This window comes from Sarcophilus harrisii, chromosome 3 (assembly GCF_902635505.1).
Source record: "Sarcophilus harrisii chromosome 3, mSarHar1.11, whole genome shotgun sequence".
Taxonomy (NCBI): domain Eukaryota; kingdom Metazoa; phylum Chordata; class Mammalia; order Dasyuromorphia; family Dasyuridae; genus Sarcophilus; species Sarcophilus harrisii.
This window is the reverse complement of record NC_045428.1, coordinates 568,489,229-568,511,032: the sequence shown is the minus strand read 5'-3', so window position 1 is coordinate 568,511,032 and position 21,804 is coordinate 568,489,229. Positions and strand designations below refer to the sequence as shown.

At 48.0% G+C, this 21,804-nt stretch overlaps 1 protein-coding gene across 1 annotated transcript; it reads left to right on the top strand.

Annotated features, from left to right (window-relative positions):
• The first annotated feature begins 14 nt into the window (after positions 1 to 14).
• EFHD2 (EF-hand domain family member D2) lies at positions 15 to 21,067 on the top strand. The gene is made up of 4 exons (XM_023499935.2): positions 15 to 1,067; positions 15,419 to 15,566; positions 16,726 to 16,860; positions 18,987 to 21,067. Exons 1-4 carry the CDS (start codon positions 736 to 738, stop codon positions 19,119 to 19,121), a joined length of 750 nt encoding a protein of 249 aa, XP_023355703.1. The 5' UTR covers positions 15 to 735; the 3' UTR covers positions 19,122 to 21,067.
• Positions 21,068 to 21,804: the final 737 nt, after the last annotated feature.

Below are 21,804 nucleotides of genomic sequence, written 5' to 3'. Positions count from 1 at the left end.
GGGTGGGGGGAATAAGGAGAAGATAGTTCAGGTCCAAGCCCTTGACCCTGCACCCTTCTTGCTCATCACCTCCTGGGAAACTGTTCGGAAGGATAGGGTTGGGAACTACGGAAGAGAAATCTTAACCCTCTATACCCTTTCTCCCCTCACTTCCCCAGCCCGACCTGTCCCGTTTAGCGGGCTCAGCTTGGATAGTGACTCCAACTTGCCTTGGGGGATGGGAAGAATTGGGGGAAGGGAAGTTTGGAAGCCAAGACTTTGCTCCCAAGCCACCTTCCCAAGCCCTGGCAGGGAGGTCAGCGCCCTCGAAACCTCAGTCCGGCCACGGAATAAATAAATGATGTCTATTTAAAAAAAAAAAAAAAATAGAGAGAGCATCCCTCCCAGCGGCCCTCCAAAGCAGCCACCTCGGCTGGGCGGGGACGGAGGAGGAATGGGGCGGGGGGCGCCGGCTAGCTGCGCAGCCCCAAGTCCCACCTTAAGAGGCGGTGCCTGGCGCTGGGGAGTGTCAGGAAGAGGAAGAGGCTAGGGAGCCGAGCGGGAGGCTGAGTGAACGAGCGAGCGAGGAGCGAGCTAGCCAGTGGCCGTGCCGGAGCGGCCAGTCCCACGGCGCGCCAGAGAGAGCAGCTCCGCGCCGCGCAAGCAGCCGCCCGCGCAGCCGTAGCCGGCCCCTCCACCCCCCCCAGCCCTGCCAGCAGCCCCGCTCGGCGCGGCGCGGCCAGACCCCCGGCCACAATGGCCACCGACGAGCTGGCCACCAAGCTGAACCGGCGGCTGCAGATCGAGGACGGCGGCGAGGGCTCCGATCACGAGCAGGGGCAGGAGCAGCGGCCGCAGTCCGGGCTCAATGGAGCCGCGGCCGGAGCAGGGCCCGGGGCAGCGGACGAGTCCGGGGATCCGCTGGCCAGCGCCGACTGCGAGCTCAGCGCCAAGCTGCAGAGGCGCGCGGACCTCAACCTGGGGATCGGAGAGCCTGTGTCCCCCAGCCGGAGGGTCTTCAACCCCTACACCGAGTTCAAGGAGTTCTCCAGGAAGCAGATCAAGGACATGGAGAAGATGTTTAAGCAGTGAGTGTATTCCTTGAGCCCCACTGTCCCCCTCCCCCTAACTCGCTCTGGGGTCAGGTGCCTCCTCCCCCCAGCTCCAGCCCTTCTCGGAATCACGGATATTCAGAACTTGAAGTGCCCTTAGGGTCATTTGGGGGCCTTTGCTTTTACACATAGGGAAACTGAGGCCCAGACTTTCCCAAGATCCTTAATTTCTCTTTCCCCTACCTCCCCAAACCGTGCCTTCATACTCTGCAGTTCTGTATCCATTCTATATGCTCCCACCTTAAGAATATCTTCTCCGGTCTCCTGAAAACCTTCCTCCTGGGCCCTGGAGTGAAGTGGCCCCATTTACGGGGCCCCTTTAAACCTTCTCTAAGATTTCCTATCCCCAATCCCTACTTCTTGCTTGTAAGGTGGGGAAAAAACACACCTAGAACACCAGTCCCCTCCCCTTTGGGATAGTAAAGGCTGAAGCGCCCCTTAAGACTCAAATCTCTCTCCCTGCCTCTATCCCATCCCCTCAACTAGCTTCCCCCTCTCCTCCCTTATCCCCTCTTCAGGCCTTGGCTACCGGGGCTTCTAAAAGAAAAACAGGCTGGCCCCAAAGAAAGTTCCCAGGGAATAGGAAGCCTGCCGAGCAGGTACCGGCTGGAGGCTGCCCTCATGGGCCCTGGGAATGAGAAGGGCAAATGGCTTCCAGGAACATTGGCTCCCGATGATGGAATGGTCCTAATGGTTGAACTGTGGCCCAGAAATCTTTGGGTTGGAGAGAGAGCATTTGGGGAGGTGAGGTGTAGAGAGGGAGGTGAGACAGCTTGGAGGTAAAGAGCCTCCAGTCTGAGCTCTGACTTTGGTCGGCTCAAGGAGGTGATGCAGTAAGGTTGGTAACTGTCTCTGTGCCAGGAGCGGGATGGGGGCATCAGGAGACTGTCTCTGTCATTTAGCAGCCAGCCCCATCAGAAATCCAAACTCCCAGCAGGACTGGATTCTGTTCTGTTTCTGCAAATGCTCTTCCCCCAGCTCTCCCACCCCCAATTTCACAACTTCTCTCCCTTCTGCTTTTCTCTCCCGATACTGAAACTTTTGACTTCATGATAAGGCTGTGTGATATAATGGGAGTCTCCGAGACTTGGCTCTCCCAGGATTGAGACCTCAGAATTCTGGTTAACCTTCAGCAACTTACCTTTATTTCACTAGGCTTCTTTTTTCCTCCTCAGTAAAATTGGGGAGGGTCCCCAAAAGGTCCAAAGTCAGAGGACTTCAAATTCCAGCTCCACCTTTGACTAGCTTTATGACCTTGAGCAAGAAGAAATTGGTCTTCTGTTAGGACACTAAGGTCTTCTTCCAGATCTAAATGCTGTGATCCCATGATCCTTTTCATTTGAATAGCTAATTAGAAGACAGGAGTTTGAACTCATTCCAGCCTTAGGAATTTCTCTAGGATAGGTTTCCCCTTCCTTTCCCCCCTAGTCTCAGAAGACTTGGATGATCTTCTGGAGGTATTGGATGGATTTAAAGTATCTGAGCCCAGTTCTCCTTGTCCTGAAGGTTCCATGGCTACATGAGAGATGGATGTATGTGTATGTTCTCCATTGAGTAAAATTGAGGTATAAGGGGATAGGGAGGGGACTGGTTTGACTTTTTGTGACCCATTTGGGGTTTTTGTGGCACTGAGTGGTTTGCCATTTCCTTCTCCAGTTTATTTTACAGATAAGGAAACTAGGCAAACAGAGTAAATGACTTGCCCAGAGTTACATAGCTAATAAGTATGTAAAGCTGGATTTGAATTCAGGAAGATGTTTTCCTAACTCCAAACCTAGCACTCCATTCATTGTGCCACCTATTAGAACAATAATTCCCAAACTTTTTTTTTTCCCTGAGGCAATTGGGTTTAAGTGATTTGCCCAGGGGCACACAGCTGGGCAGTTTTAAGTGTCTGAGACCAGATTTGAATTCAGATGTTCCTGACTTCAGGGCTGGTGCTCTATCCACTGCACCACCTAGCTTCCCCAAACCTTCTCTCAGGTCCTCTTTTAGCATTTAATTCCTTGGAAAGCTCAGGAAACATTTCCTAGGAGGCTAAACCTTTGGGTGTCTGATTCCATGTCCTTTAATTATAAAAAGCCTCGGGGTTTAGACAAGTTAGGACCTGCGCCACAAGGTGTTGCTTACGTTGACCTTGGACAGCCTTCTCTGCAAGATGAAAGGATCTAGATGAGCTCCAAGATCCTCTTTCCACTCTAAATGTTACCTTCCCATGATTCTTTACAACTTCACAGCTAATTTACCTTATTTCATGTCCTGCAGCCAATGCCACACAGCCCTGCCCTAAATCTTTCCAAAGTTCCTTCCTTTCCGTCCTTCCCTTCCTGTTTTGGCTCTGAAAGACGGGCCTCCCCCAGGAAATTTCCAACCTTTACAACCCCATCTAGAAAGTCCCCATCCACAGGATATCAATAGAATGGAAACCTGCCCACTTCCTAGCTGGATGGAACTGCTACAAGCCCTGTAGGCTCCCCGTTTGGGAGAAGAAATGATTAGAGCTGGGGCCTTCTAGGGAATCAGCCATAGGCTCGTCTTGGGCTCTGGCTCAAGCAGGTTTAGTATTCAAGGAAAACAAGGCACCACTGTGCCAGCCCAGACCGGCAGTCCCCAGGCTGTTGAGCAGTAACCAACCAGCTCCTGTTGAAGACAAAAACCCATTCTGCTCCCGACATTGAGGCCCAGTGAACTCCTGGGTCCCAGCCCATCTCCCCTCCAAATCCTTCCACTGATCCCACCCAGGATGGAGATTTCCTCCAGTTCCCCCAACCTGCACACACACCCTCCCCCCTCAGCTCCCTTATTTGATGGGATGAGAACATGAGTCAGAGGTAGGAATCTAAATCTATCCTCCCTTCCCTGAACCTCAGTCTCCTTATCTTTTCAATAAGGAAGTTAGAATAACCCAGACCAGCCTCAACAGTCACTGTTCTAAGGTTCTTCCTGGCTTGGACATTTTCTGTTCTAAATGTCCACCCCAGCCCCTTCCCTCTTAGTTTGGGACATTCTCTTTTCTAAGCAGCTCTCTCCTCTTATCCACAGGGACCTTTCCCTATGCAGAGCTGCCTCGTGAGTTCTAGGGAGATGAGTCAAAATCAGCCCCAGATTGTCTTCCTTCCCCTCTGGGCTGTGTTGGATAGCCTCACCTGCTGCGTTCTGATTTTTCCTGCGGTTATCAACTTCCCAAGACCGTAATATGATGGAAAGAACCCCAGAAACCTTTTGGTCCCTTTCTTTCACCCCAAACTCACTTCCTTTTTAGAAATTACCCAGACTTTTTCCAGTAATTCCCTCTGCTAAGAGAAATACGCTTGGCTGGTGTTTCAACCATCTCTCCCCTGGGGTGCCCCCTCAGGTAGGCTTTGAGTGGTGTAAAGTGAGATCACCAGCAGCAGCAGCAGCAAGTGTGTAATTCTGTCTCCGGACATGCAATCAGAGGCCAGTGCCCCTTTCCTTAACTTGCCCTACATCAACCCAGCCCTGTATCTCTCCTTGGGCCTTTGGCAGCCAACTAGTCCCTTCTACACGGTTCCCTTTTCTCCAGCCAAGCCTTCTTTCCTTTCACAAGCTCTTAAGGTCCCTGTCATCACTCAGTAAATGATCACCCCAATTGTAGCTCCTCCTTTCAGACAGTTTCTTCAGCCCCATACTACTACCTCTTATTAGTTCTAATATTAGAATTATTAGCTCCAGAGTGCTTTGGGGGTTTGCAGCTGGTTTTATCCTGTGAGGTAGGGAATGTCCCTGAGGAAACTGTGGCACAGAAATCAAGTGGCTTGCCCAGGGTCATCTAGCATCTAATATAAATATCAGAGTTGGGATCTGAATGCAGGCAGGTCCCCAGCTGGGAGTCCCATTGGATGTTCCCATCCCACTGCACTATGTTCCCCTTTCTCCCATTTTTCCCCTTCTTTCTGGAGCTTCTTTTCTCTCTACCCAACCAAGATCTTCCTTAGGGAAGTGGTGAGATAATGGGCACTCTCTGCATGTGTCCCTGCCTTAAAATCCCTCCCTCCATTGGAGCAGGCAGGACTTTATGCACTTCCAACCAGTCTGCTGAGATTAAGGACAGCAATCACTCTTCCCAGAGTAACGTAGAAGTTAGCACCAGTACTTCATTGGAGAAAATCACTGGGAGAGGAGGTGAAGGTTAAGTTCCTAAGTCCACAGTAGTTCAGCACCATCCCGTTGGATGGCCTGGAAAAGCTACTTTCTCCTACCACATCCACAACCCACAAAACCAGGAGAACATTTGTGTGAAGTCGAAAATCAATTAAATCCATCTGGACTATCTGTGGAAGACGTATTTGTCTGGCTGAGAACTTTCCACCCAAGTGGGGTTTAAATAAGGGAAGGTCCTTAATCATCTCTCCAAGAATACAGCAAGTTTCTTTTGACTTCAGTGCATTCATTCCTTTTGACCTCTGCCTCTGCCTTGTCTATTTTTATTTGACTTCAGCCTTCCTCCTGGGCCAGGGGAGACATGTGGTTCTGGCTCAGGCTTGTTCCTTCTTCATTTCCCTCTGGTTTGTTGTTGTTGTTGTTGTTTTTGTTGTTGTGGTGGTGGTGGCAATTGGAGTTAAGTGACTTGCCCGGAGTCACACAGTGAAGTGTTAAGTGTCTGAGGTCACTTTGAACTCACATCCTCCTGACTTCAGGGCTGATGCTCTATCTACTATACCAACTAGCTGCCCCACCTCTGGTTGTTTTGTAGCCTGGTCCTCTTCTCCAATTTCATCATATAATGAAAAGTATCATGAGAGGCCAAAACTGGAAGAGCCTTAGAATGATCATAGAATGTCAGAGTGAGAGGGCCCTTAGAACCCAAGATATCAGAGCTGGGAAGACCCTTAGAATCCAGGAGGTCAGAGCTGGAAGGGCCCTTAGAAAACAGAATGTAAAAAATGGGCTAAAGTTGAAAGGAAAGTCAAAACTGAGAAATCTGAGGAAACTAAAGCTAGGATTATGGAAGGATTGATCTTATATCATATAGTTTAAAAAAGCATCTTTTGCCTCCTCCACTGCTAGTCCCAAGGTCTCATAAGGCAGAGTCCAGCACTCCAGCTCTGGGTTCTGGGCCTGAATTTCTAAAGCCACAACTCTCCTACAACTGGGGCAGAGGAAGTGGTTTCTGGGGGGCCTGCCCCGGTGTAAGGAAGTCAGGTCATTTGGCCATTTGCTTGCTCAGCATAGACCAGTTCCTTAATTTCACAAGGGACTCCTCAAATGAGAGAAGAGATGGTTTCCCAACATCCAAGCACAACCAGGTATCCCTGAGCTCCTGTGGGACTGACGTTTAACCCTCTAAGTTGGTAGCTATGCTGGGCCTGGAAGATCTGAGTTCAAATTCAGCCTGAAATAATTCCTAGCTGTGTGATCCTAAACAAGTTATTTAATTTCTATTAGTCTTATCAGTAAAATGAAGAGGGATGGACTTTGATTGCTTCTCAGGCTGTTCCAACTCTAGCTCAAGATCCAGTGAGTGATGCAGAAACCAAGGTTAGGAGAAATGTTAAAGTGACTTTATCCTCCACATCTTTCATCTGATCTGGAAAGCATAACAGTGGGATTCCACTCTAAAGCCATTTTTCTGCTTCTTGACTTTTGTTTTCTGATCTGACCTGAGCCATCGATAAATTTCACTTTCTTAATCCTTTATTATTCCTTTCCTCTTTCTTAACTTGCTTCCATCATAGTGGTAGAAGCTCAGAAATCACACATATTTTGAGGAAGCAATCAGGATTAAGTGACTTGCCCAGAATCACACAGCTAAGGGTCTGAGGCTGGATTTGAACTCAGGTCTTCAGGGCCAGTGCTGTATTCACTGCACCACATAGCCCTCCCCTTCTTGTACACATTTTTAAAAGGCCTCAGAAAATCTTACCTCTCTGCTTGCACCCATGGTCAGTCACCCTGATTAAACTTTTGTCTCAGTCCCCATGGGACTGAGCCTTGTGACCAGTAAAGTAGTCATAGAACAAGGGAGACCACTACAAACGGAACAAACTTGGAGGGGCTGCTAAAAATAGTGTTCTCTGGTCCCCGAACACACCCCCACACACAGTGCTGAGGGAGAGGGCTAAGTCAGCTTACTCCAAGAACCTCCCCTTGGCCCTGACCCTGACCTTGGTCTCTCGTCTGACACCCCAGCCTGCACCACGGGTCCCTCCTCTTAATTGCCACTGATAGATATCATGCTCCATGAAGAGGGAGACAACGGATGTGAGACATCCACACTCTCCTTCCTTTCTCAGACCCTGTATTAAGTGTCCCGTTCAGATCCTGACATTGTAGTAAGGACAGTGATAACCTGGAGCACATCCACAGAAAGGGAGCCGGATGGTAAGAGGCCTGGGGGCATTAGGGGAAGGAACCTGGGATATTGAGCCTGGAGAAGGAGGGAGAGCCGAGCCCTCTTTCAATATTTGGCCGGACTGTCTAGTGTAGGGGTCCTCAAACTTTTTAAATAGGGGGCCAGTTCACTGTCCCTCAGACTGTTGGAGGGCCGGACTATAGTAAAAACAAAAACTTTGCTTTGTGGGCCTTTAAATAAAGAAACTTCATAGCTCTGGGTGAGGGGGATAAACGTCCTCAGCTGCCGCATCTGGCCCGCAGGCGTAGTTTGAGGACCCCTGGTCTAGTGGAAGTGCAATCAGTGCCCTTACAGTGCCCTTAAGGGTATAATTAGGAATATTGGGAGTTAAGAGGGAAAAATGAAAGGAGGCAGAGAAGCAAATTTCAGTTCTGCAAAAGGAAAAGCTTGTGAATGACTGAAACTTCCTGAGTATAAGGGCTGTCCCAAAGTGGGACGCCCTGCTTTGGGAGATGGTTGGCTTTCCCTCTCTTTGGAAGGGTTCGGGTAAAGGGAGAATGAACTCACTTCAGACATCACTGGTTTATATCTACAGCTATGAAGGAACCAATCCCCCCATTCTACAGGGGGCAGGGACTTCTCCCAGGTGGCACAGCTAGTCAGTATCCAGCAAGGACACTGGTACTAGGGATCATTGTACCAGTATGGGCTGGAATAAGCTCCCCCTGAGGTCCCTGTGAGCTCTGAGACTGATTCTGTGACTCACCCATGTGTCCCCAGGAAGTTATAAAAAAACTTTTCCCCACCCCCACACTCTCCCCTGACTGATTCAGAGACTGATCCAATGTCAAAATTCATCCAGTGTAGCTGAGTTGGAGGAAGTGGTGAGTGATTGGGTAATCCCCACTTGAGTCCTGCTGTGGGGGTGGGGGGAGGAATAGAGATGACTTCTCTGCTGTGGAGTCATTCTGCCTCAGAATATTAATCCTTAAGGCTAGAGGCTCTTTAGTTTTTGTGTTTATAGCACCTAGCAATGTGCCTGGAACATAGTAGGACCTTAATAAATTCTTGTTGAATGAATGAATGAGTGAGTAGGTGATGGAAAGAGTTATATCTTCTAAGAATCTCTCCCAGCTCTGACATCCTGTGCTCTAAGGGCCCTCCCAGCTCTGACCTCCCGGGTTCTAAGGGCCCTCCCAGCTCTGGACCTCCAGGTTCTAAAGGGCCCTCCCAGCTCACATCCTTGTTCTAAGGGCCCTCCAGCTCTGACCTCCCGGGTTCTAAGGGCCCTCCCAGCTCTGACCTCCCGGGTTCTAAGGGCCCTCCCAGCTCTGACATCCTGTGTTCTAAGGGCCCTCCTAGCTCTGACCTCCCGGGTTCTAAGGGCCCTCCCAGCTCTGACCTCCCGGGTTCTAAGGGCCCTCCCAGCTCTGACCTCCCGGTTCTAAGGGCCCTCCAGCTCTGACCTCCCGGGTTCTAAGGGCCCTCCAGCTCTCCCCCCTGGGTTCTAAGGGCCCTCCCAGCTCTGACATCCTGTGTTCTAAGGGCCCTCCCAGCTCCGACATCCTGGGTTCTAAGGGCCCTCCCAGCTCTGACATTGTGTTCTAAAGTTCTTTCTAGTTCTGATATTCTGTGTTCTAGGCTCCCTCCCCCACTTCCAGTCAATTCTGCTATTAGTTCTATTCTATGATTTTATGTTTCTAGTTATAGTGTCAACTATAGACCAGACTTTTACCTTTATCCACAGCTATATGTGGGCCTCAGTGTTCCCCATTTGGGAAATGGTGTAAGTGAATCGTGAGTTTCTTAAGGGCATTACTAACTTTAAGATAAACCTGAGCCTGGGAGCCTGGTAAGGAAAGAGAAGGCTCAGGGTCATGGGATGTGAATGAGTCACAAACTCAAGGGTTCAACCCCAATGGAGAAAATGGCTGCAGCAAGTGGGAATAAAGCCCATCTCCTTGCTAATGCCCACCTGCATTCCACAGCTGAGCTGCTGGAGGAGACCCAGCTCTGGTGCCCCGGCTGCCCCCTCCCCGGCCCACTGGAGGCCCCCTCCCTGACCCCGGGCCCCCCCCTCCCCAGCCCATAGGCCGCCCCCTCAGGCCTCCACTGGGACCACAGCGCCCTGCAGTTTTCCCTGGGGCTTGGAGGCATTATGAGGGAGGGGAGGAGGAGGAGGAGGAGGGGTCTTAGTCTGAATGGAAGGATACGTGTGCGATGTGTGAGCTGTTCCAACCCGGGGCCAGGGGGGGAAGGGACTGATTTTGTCCGTGAGCATCCGGGCTTCTGCAGCTGCTGAGTCGTTCCCGAGATGAGCTATTCACTGAGAGGCGGGCAGGAATGTAGACAGGGTGCCAGGGTCTCCGGGCTCTCAGCAAGTGAGAAAGGTGCTGAGCCCCGGCCCGGATGCTCTGTTGCCAAGCAGGGCCAGGGATGGATTGGCCCACCAAACAGGCAGTGCTGAGGCCCGGCGCTTGCCTTCCCCCTCTCTGCAAATGAATGAGCCTCCAATCCCTTCCCTGGGGCAGGAGGGGGATGGGGAGAAAGCCAGAGAAAGGAGAAAAGGCTGCACAAGGTTTCTCCGTGTGGTGGTGGGAATGTCACTTCCTTTTTCTGGACTTCACTTTCCTTATCTTGATAATGAGGTTTGTCTAGGTCCCTCCCTAAATGCTGTGTGCTAAGGACCTTCCTAATCTGACTTTGTAAGGCTATTCCAGCTCTGACAGTCTCTGTTCCAAAGCCCCTATCAGATGATTTACATTCTATGTTCTAAGACTCCTTTAGCTTTAGCTTTTTGTGTTCTAAGGGCCCTCCCAGCTCTGACCTCTTGGGTTCTAAGGACCCTCCCAGCCCTGACATCCCGGGTTCTAAGGGCCCTCCCAGCTCTGACCTCCTGGGTTCTAAGGGCCCTCCCAGCTCTGACCTCCTGGGTTCTAAGGGCCCTCCCAGCTCTGACCTCCTGGGTTCTAAGGACTGTCCTAGCTTTGATACTTTCAAGTATTCAATCTTCATTCATATGAAGAAAGTTAGTGAGCCACATGTGGCCACATCACCTACCTCTCTGGAGAGATGGGTAATAGAATGGGATGAAATCATCTCTGAAACTAATGATATAATATTGTGCCTCAACTACCTTAGAAAGACTTTTCCATCTGCCTTTCTGCTCCTCCATTCCCCTCCTCCTTGCAGAATTGGATGGAATCTGAGGCAGAATAGAGGGGGAAGGAGCTTGCTCCTGCTCCCAAGTGAGCGAGTGTTGGAAATGGCTTGTGCCATTGCCAGCTAGATCCCCGTCTTCAGAATCGCTCCCTGCTGACATCTGGACTGGCAGCCGTTGTCCTGCTGATCAAACACAAGGCCTGAGAGGGAGCTCTGGATTATCCAGCAGCAGGCACTGGGTTGGGGAACTGAGGGGAAGGAAATGAGACCTAACTGAGCCCAGAGGGAAGAATTGGGGCCACCCGGGGCCTCAGACCAACAACAGGCCAGACTTAGGAGTGCCCACAGGTTCAGACCCTCTGCTCTCCTCTCCCTCCGCCTTCCTGATACAGACCAAAGTCTCTTCCAGGTTACCCTGGGTACTGACCCCACAAAACTCAGGGGGAATTCAGTCCTAATTCAAGGGTGATCTGCCCCACCATGGGCTCAAAGTGTGCCAATTGTTCAGTTGTTTTTAGTTGTGTCTGACTCTTCATGACCCCATTTGAGGTTTTCTTGGCAAAGATCCTGGGGTGTTTTGCCATTTCCTTCTCCACTTCATTTTACAGAGAGGGAAACTGAGGCAAATAGGGTGAAGTGACTTGCTCAGGATCACACAACTAGTAAGTATCTGAGGACAAATTTAAACTCCAGGTTGTCTACCTGGCTCCAGACCAAGCCCCCTAGCCACCACTGCTCCTAGAGCTAATGAAAATACCCAGTCTTTTCTGGTGGTAACCAACTGACAGCTCATCCTCCTATGGGGGTCTGAGTTGCAAGCAGCCTTTTCAGTTCCTTCGACATTAAGTAGCCTCCTCAGGACCCAGCTTTGTTGGCAAAGACAAAAGTGAAACAGTTGCTTTCTGTAAGGAGCTGATATTTTGTGATATCTCTCAATAGCTCTATGGAATATTTTACAGATGAGAAAGTTGAGGCTTTAACTTACATAATTATATAACGAGTTAAATTCAGGGTTCAAACCTATGACTCAAATGCAGGATCATGGGTTTTAAAGCCAGAAGTCTTAAAAATCACCTAATTGAAGTTCCTGCTTTTCCTGATGAAATGGGGACCAGAAGAAGATATCTTGCCTAAGGTCATACAAGGAGCCAGTGGCAGAGCAGAGCCAGGATTTCAGACCAGGTCCTCTGCCCCCGGCACACTCTTCACTGCCTTTCCTATAAGCTCCCCAGCCTCTTCTAGCTCCATTCAGTTCTCCAAACAATTATTGAGACCCTACTAAGTGCAAAGCACTGAGCTGTAAACACGGGTCCTTTCGGACAGTGGCTGGTCATAAATCCCCGCCCCACCTTGACTCTGTCGGCCCTCAGGACAGCCCCCTCTGTCACATAAAAGTTCAGTTCCCCTGGCAGCCCCTGCTGTCAGTCTGGCTGGCCCATCTGTGGCCTGCTCCAAGGCATTCCGTTCCCTAATCATGTCTGTCAGACCATTTGGCCCGTGGGCAGGGCCCTGGGGACCCAGACCGCAACCACAGACTCATTGATTGGAAACTTATTGACTTTGAGCGGCCTAAGGCCTGAGCAGTGGCTCACAGTCACTCCACCGTGGACCCTCCTCCAGAGTGGCGAATGAAATGGAGCTCTTGTAGTCCCTGCAGAGAAGAATCACTGAATATTAATGTAGAGATATTTGTAAACTGCTACCAGGACTGGAAGGAACTGTAGAAATGAGAACATCTGGTCTTCGTTCTCCTGATTTTTCTTGCCTTCCCTGAGAACGTTTATGGGCAAGATAAATAGCAGGCAGACTGGGCGGTTTCAGAATTGTCCTTCGCCGAGGCAGAGGAATGGCCCCAGAGAGCCCTGTAAGCCCAAGTATAGAATTAGAAGGAATAGGGCACATTTTCTAGTCTCCTTGTTTTACAGATAAAGAAACTGAGGCTGGAAAAGATCACATGATTTGCCCAATATCACCCAGCTCTGCCCACTTCAGATTGCTTCCTCCAGGAGTTATTATTTCTGGTATTCTTCTAAATGGAGGCTTCTGGGGAAACCGAGCGGGGGTAGACCTCAGGCACTTCTGGTTTCTGACCGGCCTGAGTCCCTCCACCTCCCAACAGCCTTGACCACATCCTCTCACATCCTTTCTCACATCCCTTCACCAATGTATCTGCTCATAGAGAGATGTGTTCACACTTTGCTTCCTCAGCCACCCTAGTCCTTAGCAACATCGATTGCCTGGGGACCCGGAAGGAGCCCTTCTCTCTCCTCTCATGTTTTTTCTCCATCTAAGGCCTTGGAGATGTGCCCTTCTCCAAGACCCCTTCAGATGATTGATTTGACATGTAAATCTGACTTAATGGAAATCTTGCCCTTGTCCTTCCACTAAGGAAAGTAGCCACACTTTTATTACCAAAAGGGTCTTATTTTATGAAAGGAAGAAGCACATCCAGAGAGGGAGAAGGGAGCCACAAGAGGGGCAGCAAGCAGAATCAAGATTCAAATCTAGGTCTTCATCTCTAAATCCAGTGTTTTTTTCTCTCAAACTCATTTGCTGATGGAGAGCCCTGTTCTGGCTGCCAAAGAGAGCCCAGTTAGAGAGAGTTCAAGGGAGTGGCTGATTTACAACAGGTTGGCAACATGCCCACATTCCTACCCGAAGCTCTCTAAATAGCTCACCCAGGAAATCGCTCTGCAGGAGCAGAAGTCGGGTGTCCAGGAATAAAATGAACTGCTCTGTGGGTCAGCCCCTTCAGCTGCCATAAACCTCAAATTCCTTCTTTATACTGTGTGACTTTTGGTCCAGATGGTCTTTTAAGATCCTTCCAGCTCTGACATTCTGTATCCCAAGGGCCCTCCCAGCTCTGACCTCCTGGGTTCTAAGGATCTTCCCAGCTCTGACATCCTCTAAGTCTATTGCTGTTGGACTACTCCAATTATTAGCATCCTATCTATGAGAGCAAGTGTACAAAGGGCTCTATCTCCCCAAGCCTGAAAAGGGTCCCCTTCCTGAAGCCCCCAGGTTTTTCCAGAACTGCAGCTGTCGTCAGTTGCCCAACCCTAGCCTGGGAGAGGTTTGACTGACTGATAAGCAGGGGCCTGTGTACATGTTAGCAAGCCTGTGTCCCCACCCACTGTGTGATGTGCCCTTGGCAGCTCTTGCTCCTAACCCCGGCACAGCTGCAGGGGAGGGGGAGGCTCATGGAAACCAGGGGGAGAGAGGCCTCTTATGAGCAGTGTCTGTTTCCCAAATGTCTTTTGGGAGCTAACCAGCTGAGAGTGCCCTAAATACGTCTTCCCTTCCAGAACAGAAGGGCAGGGACTAGCTTCTGCTGAGCAGTTGTGATAGAGGGGGGAGTTGGTCTGCAGAAAGAATTGTTATTTCTGCTGAAAGGAAGAATTAATCTGCAGAAATCTGATGGGAGGGTCATTTTCATTCAGCTGTTCCACAGGCCTTTTATTGTACCTGAACTATATTGAGGTACTGGATACTAGAAACAAAAAGACAGAAACTAATAGCCCCTGTCCACAAGGAGCTTAAATTCTGTATGTTTCTGGTGGTATACTTTCAACAAGGAAGGAGCCAAGGCTAAAAAGTAGGGCTAGGTAGAAGTTTGGGGTATTAGGTTAGAAACAGGTCCTCTGAGGCAATTGCTGAGAATCCTGGGAAAGGAGATAGAGGTTGGGTGTGTCTAAAATGCCAGTCTCCCAAGGACAACTGGATCATTATCATCAACTGCCCTCCCCTTTTGTCTCCTCTGTGTAGAGACAGTGGACTCTCATGGAAAGTGAACTGTCAGAAGATTTGAGTTGTCCTCTGGAGACTGACTGCCAAACCTCCATTTATTTGTCTGTTAAAAAAAAAAGGAGATTCAATCTGATGATCTTCAAATTCTTTCCAACTGTGACACTCTTATGTTCTCCATTCTGTGTTCCCAGGCCTTTTACAGTTCTGATTGTCTTGGTTCTTCTAAGGCACTTTCTAGTTCTGATATTCCGTGTTCTAAAGTCCCTCCACGTTCTTATTTTTTTATATCCTAATGTTTGGATAGTCTATTCTGTGATTCCTCCCAGCTGCGATATCCTATTCTCCCTCCAAAATTTTCTGTTCTAAGAATCCTCCCATCTGTTCCAAGGGTCCTTCCATTTCTGATAGTCATGTCCTAAGTGCCTTCCCAGCTCCGACATTCTGTGTGTTAAATTCTGCTCCCTACTGATCCCCCAGCTCCGACATTCTGTGTTCTGAGGGTTCTCTCATCCCTGATGTTCATGTTCTAAAGCTCCTCCAAGCTCTGATATTAAGAATACATTGTGTATTCTCAAACTTTTTCCACTCTCAGCCCCTTTTCACCCAAGAAATTTTTGTACAACTCAAATAATATAGGTAACATAAAATGGGCATATGAATCAATATTTATTGATAATATATCATAAAGAAATTTACTTTGAAACAGTTTTTTGGGATATATATGATTTTGCCATTTATTAAATTAGCAAATTTGCATACTAATAGGATGGATGTGCTTTGCTTTTTTTACACAAAGAATTAAATCTTGGGAAATTATTTGATACTTTTTATTGTTGCCATATTTTTCTTGACCCCCACATTCTGAATTGTCTCATGAGATCACAACCCAGAGTTTAAGAAGCTTTGTTCTAAGGGCCCAGCTGTGATATTAGTAGTTTTATGGAGAATAATTGCTCAGGGTAAATAAAACTGTCTCCAGTGTTGTCCCTTCCCCCTGGAGCTCATGTGATTGGCAGACCAGCTCCTGCTAAGGGCATTAGCCGATGGAGTTTGGATTGGACAGAAACCACAATTGTTCTCACCCTCTGCTGTTCTCACCCCCCAGGTATGACGCTGGCCGAGATGGCTTCATTGACCTGATGGAGCTGAAGCTCATGATGGAGAAACTTGAAGCTCCTCAGACACATCTGGGTCTGAAAAACATGATCAAAGAAGTAGATGAGGATCTTGACAACAAGCTGAGTTTCCGGGAGGTAGGGAGCCGAGGCCGCCATCACCATTGATGGTGATGCTGAACATGGGAGATACAAAAGGGAGTCGGGAAAAGTAGAATCCCCTTTCAAAATAGAGGCCTGGGGGTACCTCAAAATACCTGGGCCTCAGACCTCCTTGGGTTTCCCAAAAGCAGGCCTCACATAATGAAGCCTCCGGGAGAGGGGACCCTCATTCTTGTCCTTCAATTAACTCACCACTAAAATGGACTGATAACTTGGCTGGCTCTGCAGGTTCCAGAGTTTGAGAAATGTCTTACTTGCCTATACTGTAAACTTCCTAGGAGGTGGTAAGCTTGTCATAGTCGGACTGATCTGGTAAATCAGAATATTAATATTCTCTCTCGATCCAGGACAAAGTATCCAGATATAAGCAGTTAGGGATTTGATTCATTCATTCAACAAGTATCCCTGTGCCCAACCTTGGTGACTTAGTGTATGTAGTGCTAAATCTGGACTCAAGAAGACTTGGATTCAAATCCCACCTCCCATAGCTGACCCTGTTGAAGCTAAGCTTGTTAGCCTCTCTGGGCCTCAGAGTTCTACTCTGTAGAACAAGGAGCTTAGGCTAGAGGATTTCTGGGGTCTCTTATAGGCCTAGAATCTATGATCCTGTAAACTTGAAATTCAGGACTGGGAGGGCCCTTAGAACCCAGGATGTCAGAGCTGGGAGGGGCCTTAGAACCCAGGAGGTCAGAGCCGAGAGGGCCCTTAGAACCCAGGATGTCAGAGCCAGGAGGGCCCTTAGAACCCAGGAGATCAGAGCTGGGAGGGCCCTTAGAACCCAGGAGGTCAGAGCTGGGAGGGCCCTTAGAACCCAGGAGGTCAGAGCTGGGAGGGCCCTTAGAACATGGGATGTCGGAGTTAGAAGATATCTTAAAATTTATGTAGTCTCATCCTCTCACTTTACAAGTATGGAAACTGAGATCTGCAGAGCAGTGTTCAAAGTCACGTACCTTTGTGAGTAGTTAGTAGTCACTAACCCACGCCTCTGAGGGAGATTCCCAGACTCCAGCGATTCCCACCTTCAAACCTGATGAGTTCTCCATGCTGACGGGTTGCTGGGCTGATGGGAGGGGACCATGATCCCAAGACCTTTACATGGTTTCCTCATGACCCAGGTTTCCTTCTTTTCTTGCAGTTCCTCCTGATTTTCCGAAAGTCGGCAGCAGGGGAGCTGCAGGAGGACAGCGGTCTTCATGTTCTCGCCCAGCGCTCCGAAATCGATGTCTCGACGGAGGGCGTTAAAGGAGCCAAGAACTTTTTCGAGGCCAAAGTAAGGAATCTTGGTTTTTGAAGCTCGGTGCTCCCAGTGGAGCTCTGTGGCTTTCTTCATGGGCTAGGAAGGCAGGAGGGCTTTCTCACCTGGCCTTGCGGTCTGAGGCAGCAGAACCAGACCCATCATAATGCAGAAGACACTAAAATCCCCTAATTTTAGACCCCCAGAACAAGCTGTGCAGCCTTTCTTCCATCTCTTCCCCTCTCCTTTGGCCTCCAACACAGTTAAGTGAATTCCTTCCCCACATGCTCCCATTTCTATCACCTTTTGCCAAGTCCCTCACCCCAGTCATATAAACATAGTTTTATCCCTCCTGTGCCCCCCCCCCACTCACTGTCATGAAAAGTGGGTTTTCTTTGGAATCAGGGTCCCTGGATCTGAATCAAGGCTCTTCAGTTTGCTAATTTTGTGATCTTTAAAAAGTCACATCTTCACTCAAAGCCCTGGGACTCCGGCAGTCAATAAGCACCTACTGTGTGCTAGGTATTTTACTAACCACTGAGGATACAAAGAAAAGGAAAAAAAAAACAGCCCCTGCCCTCAAGAAGTTTACAATCTAATGGGAGAAAAACAACAAATTAATAGGAAATAGTTAAAAGAAAAGAAGGCACCAAAAGAGGGATTGGGAAGGGCTTCTTGTGAAAGAGATGAATTGAGCTGAAATTTGAAGGAAGGTAGAGAAACTGGAAGGCAGAGGTGAGAAAGGAGAGGAGCCTTGGTGTGAGGAACAACCAGAGGAAATGCCCAGAGATGGAACGTCCTGTTTGAGCAAAAGTGCCATTGGATCTCAGAGTATAGAGTTGAGGAGTAAGGTGTAAAAAGACTGGAAAAGTAGGAGAGGGCTAGGTTATAAAGGGATTTAAATGTCAAACAGAGTATTTTGTATTTGATTCTGAGAGATACTGCAGTTTATTGAGTAGGTGGCTGTCACAACCAGACCTGAATTTTAATATTACAGAAGGGGAAACAAAGGCTCATCAAAGTAAAGGCACTCTTCCAGGGTCACACAGCTAGCTAAGTGTAAGAGTGATGATTTGAACCCTGATCTCTTCTAACTCCAAATATTCTTTCTACTGTATATGATAGTGATGGATGGATGGATGGAGAGATAGATAATTAGATACATCAGCAGAAATTTAAATAGAAAGACAGAAGGATGAATAGATAGATTGACAGAAGGATAGAGACAAAGAAAGGAGTGGATAGATGAATGAATAAACTAGAGACAGAGAGAAAGGAGATGGATAGAAGGATGATAAACTAGATAAACAGAAGAATGAATAGATGAATATGGGGGAGAGAGGAGAGGGATGAATGGATAGATGAGTGGGTAAACTAGATAAGTAAACAGAAGGATGAATGGATGGCTAAAAAGAAATGAGGGGCCAAATGGATAAATGAATGAGCTAGATAAATATATAGAAGAATGAATGGATAGATAGAAAGAAATGGATGGTTCAATGAATGGATGAACTAAGTAAATAAACAGAAGGATGAATGGATAGAGGGGGAAAGACAGAGAGAAGGTAGATGGTTAGAGACAGAAAAGGACAGAGAGAGGCAGAAGGCTAGAAGAGATAGAAAAAGACAGATGAATGGATAAACTAGATAGATAAGAGAAGGATAAATGGATAGATGAGAGAAAAAGGGATGGATAGATTGATGAATGGATAAACTACAGAGAGATGGATGAACAGATAAACTAGACAGATAAAAGAAGAATGAATGGATAGATGGGGAGAGAGAGAGGGCTGGATGGACATATTAATGGATCAATGAATGGAAAAATTAGATAAACAGAAGGATGAATGGATAGATAGAGGGGGAGGGACAGAGATAGGCAGAAGACATAGAAAAAGACAGAGTTAGATAGAAGAATGAATGAAGGCTCTGTGCTAAATGCTGGGGAAAACAAGCAAGACGGTCTGTACCTTCACAATTATATTCTGATGGAAGAGTCCAACCTATAAGAGGAACTGGAAAATGGGAAAGAGGAAAGAGATAAAAAGAGCAAAGAGGAAGGAGTTTCTGGAGGGTGGGAAGGCCAGAAGGTAGTCCCCCACACTCCCCTCCTTTTCTCCTGGTGGCCCAACCCTGACTCCCTTGTTCCCTTGTACTTCTAGGTCCAAGCAATCAATGTCTCCAGCAAGTTCGAGGAGGAGATTAAAGCTGAGCAGGAGGAACGCAAACGACAGGCCGAGGAGCAGAAACAAAGAAAAGCCGCCTTCAAGGAGCTTCAGTCGGCCTTCAAGCAGTGAGGAGGGGGCAGGGCGGGGCCCAGCCAGCCCCTCTTGGCCCCTGCCCCATGGAGGCTCCAAGGAAAGGCCGAGTAGCTCATGGTTGAACGGACCAATTCTTAAGAGCTGTTGCCTGTGAATGATGAGCCCACCTGGGCCTTAACCCAGCCTCCCAGTTCCTGCCTGTTTGCTCTTCCCGTGTTCCCCTAACAATACGGCCATCACCACCGGCTTCCTCTGGCAACTCTGCCCACTCCAGGAAACCCCTTTCAGATATAATCCTGTATCTAGGCCCTTAGGACTCCCCTGTAGCCCCCAGTGCACGGGCTTCTCCATTGAGTAGAAGAACATGCCCTTTTAGAGCAGTTGCAGGCACAGACCCCTTCCCCTTTCTCTCTGTTCTCCCACCCCCTTCCTTCCTTCTCCTTTGCCCTCATCTTCCTCCTCCGCCAACCCCTGCCAGCTCTGCCAGCCCCACAAGGAACCCTCAGGGCTCAAAACAGGTCATCAGCCCCGTGCTCTGGAGCCAGTTACCACCTCTTATCATGTAAGAAAGGGGAAAAGCAATCCTTTACCACAAGTCAGAGAGCAGAGAGGGGCAGCCTAGATAGATGAAACATAAAATCAGCGCACTAAAACTGAAAGGGACTTCAAAGGTCATCTAGTCAGATCCCTTCAATCCCATTTTGCAGATGGAAAAACTGAGGCCTAAGGAAAGCTGTCACTTTCCCAAGGGGCAGCTTAGATAGATGAAACATAAGCCCTAGAGCTGAAAGGGACTTCAAAGGGCATCTAGTCAGATCTCTCCAACCCCATTTTGCAAATGGGAAAACAGAGGGCCAAGGAAAACTGTTACTTTCCCAAGGTCTCCCCATCATTCCTTGCCCCCCCCCCCCGGATCTGGCAAGAAAGCCTGGAAGTCCCATGATAATAGTTCAGTAGTACAAGGACATCCCACCATGTATCTAAATTCTAACGCCTCATGTTCAGACTGGGTTGAGGTAGGTAGGGGAGCAGTTGTACCCCTCTTGCCTCATTAGGCCCACTGTCATCCCATAAGATGGGATGTCCAAGGCACAAGTGGGCCTAGTGGGGCAAAAACACCCAACTCCAAGGGCCTCAGTGGGGCACAACAATGCTGGAGGGTTTAATAAACAAAGAATGGGAAAATTGTGGGGTAGGAAGGGAGAGAAAAAATACAACTATCGGACTTCTCCAGGCAGCATCCAAAAAGTGCTTTTAGGTGTATTTGCATGCACTGTGACATTGAAGAGCCAAAGGGTCTGCTTTAGCCCCTGGGTTCTGCCCTTTCTCCTTTCACAGTTCAGACCCATTCATTCGTCATTCTCTCCATTCACACAAATGTGTGGTGCGGTGTCCGACTGGACATTATTCACTGTCTTGCCAGGTTGATTTTGGTGATCAAGACAAGTCTTATTGTGTGCACCAGGCTAGGGAAGCATGAGAGCCCCTGGCCTGGCTCCTCTGTGACCTCCCCCCCAACCTCACGGCCTGAGCGACAGCCAGTGGTGGCCTTGCTTCCCAAGATGTTGTGTTTTCTGTCAATGTGATTTCTTAATGCTGTGATCGGTCGTCAGTCGCCCAGCCAAAACACAAACCAACCCGCTCTGCCACTGAAGTTATGCAACCTCTCTGTGTCTCTCGTGACAATGTCACTGCTTTCTAGACTCAATACCCTTTATTTTAGTAACTCAGAAGATCATACTAAGCTCACTGTTGAACTTTCAGAGGTTTTATTTTGGTATAAATAATCTGCAGAAATCAGAGATACTAATGAAGCAGCAACGGGAATCCCCGGTGGTGTTTCCTTAGGAAATGTCTTTGTACAGATGACTATAAATTTTTTTTTTTTGCTTTTGGGTTTGTCCCCCCCCCTTTAAAAAAAAAAAAAACTTCATTCAGTGGAAGTTATTTTTTTTAACTAAAATACAATAAAAACCATTCTATATTTTTATGTGTGTGGTGTCTTTGGTGCTTGGGGGGATGTAATTGTGGAAGAGGAGATTAGAGTTGGGGGAGGTTTCAGAGGCAAGACAGTTATTAGTATAGGGGAAAAAAGAATGGAAACCTGGGGTGGCAAGGGGAGAGTGGTCAGGGTCCCTTACTTAGCCACCTATAATGTGTGGCTTCAGAGGCATAAAATCTTAGAGAATATCAGAGCTGAAAGGGCATTTAGGAAACATGTTAAAACAGTTAAGGACTTTAGAACGTAAAATGGAGGACTTGGAAAAGTTCTAAGAACACAATGTCAGAATGACAGGAACATTAAAGATCATCTATTTCAGCCATTCTCAATTTTTTTTATTCCATTATATTTGTTCAATCATATCTGACTTTATGACTCAATTTGGGGTTTTCTTGGCAAAGTCACTGGATTTAGTATTTCTTTAGCTCATTTTTGGTTCTTTCTCTAGCTCATTTTATAGATGAGGAAACTAAATAGGATAAAGTGACTTGCCCAGACTCACAAAGGTAGTAAGTGTCTGAATTGGCATTTGATCTCTGGAAGATAAGTCTTATTGACCTTTAGCCCAGCACTCTATCTACTAAGTCACCTAGATGGCCTTTATGCTATTAAAAATTATTGAGAATACCAAAAAGCTATTGTTTATGTGGGTTATCTAGAGATATTTAACATATTAGAAATTAAAATGATTTTCCTAAATTTAAAAATAAAAAAAAC

What these genes read in the sequence shown, in the direction of transcription:
- EFHD2 (XM_023499935.2), top strand. Translation starts at nt 736, where the DNA reads ATGGCCACCGACGAGCTGGCCACCAAGCTGAACCGGCGGCTGCAGATC. An exon ending in ATGGAGAAGATGTTTAAGCA is followed by an intron (nt 1,068 to 15,418) that starts GTGAGTGTATTC and finishes CTCACCCCCCAG; the next exon opens with GTATGACGCTGGCCGAGATG. An exon ending in AGAACTTTTTCGAGGCCAAA is followed by an intron (nt 16,861 to 18,986) that starts GTAAGGAATCTT and finishes TTGTACTTCTAG; the next exon opens with GTCCAAGCAATCAATGTCTC.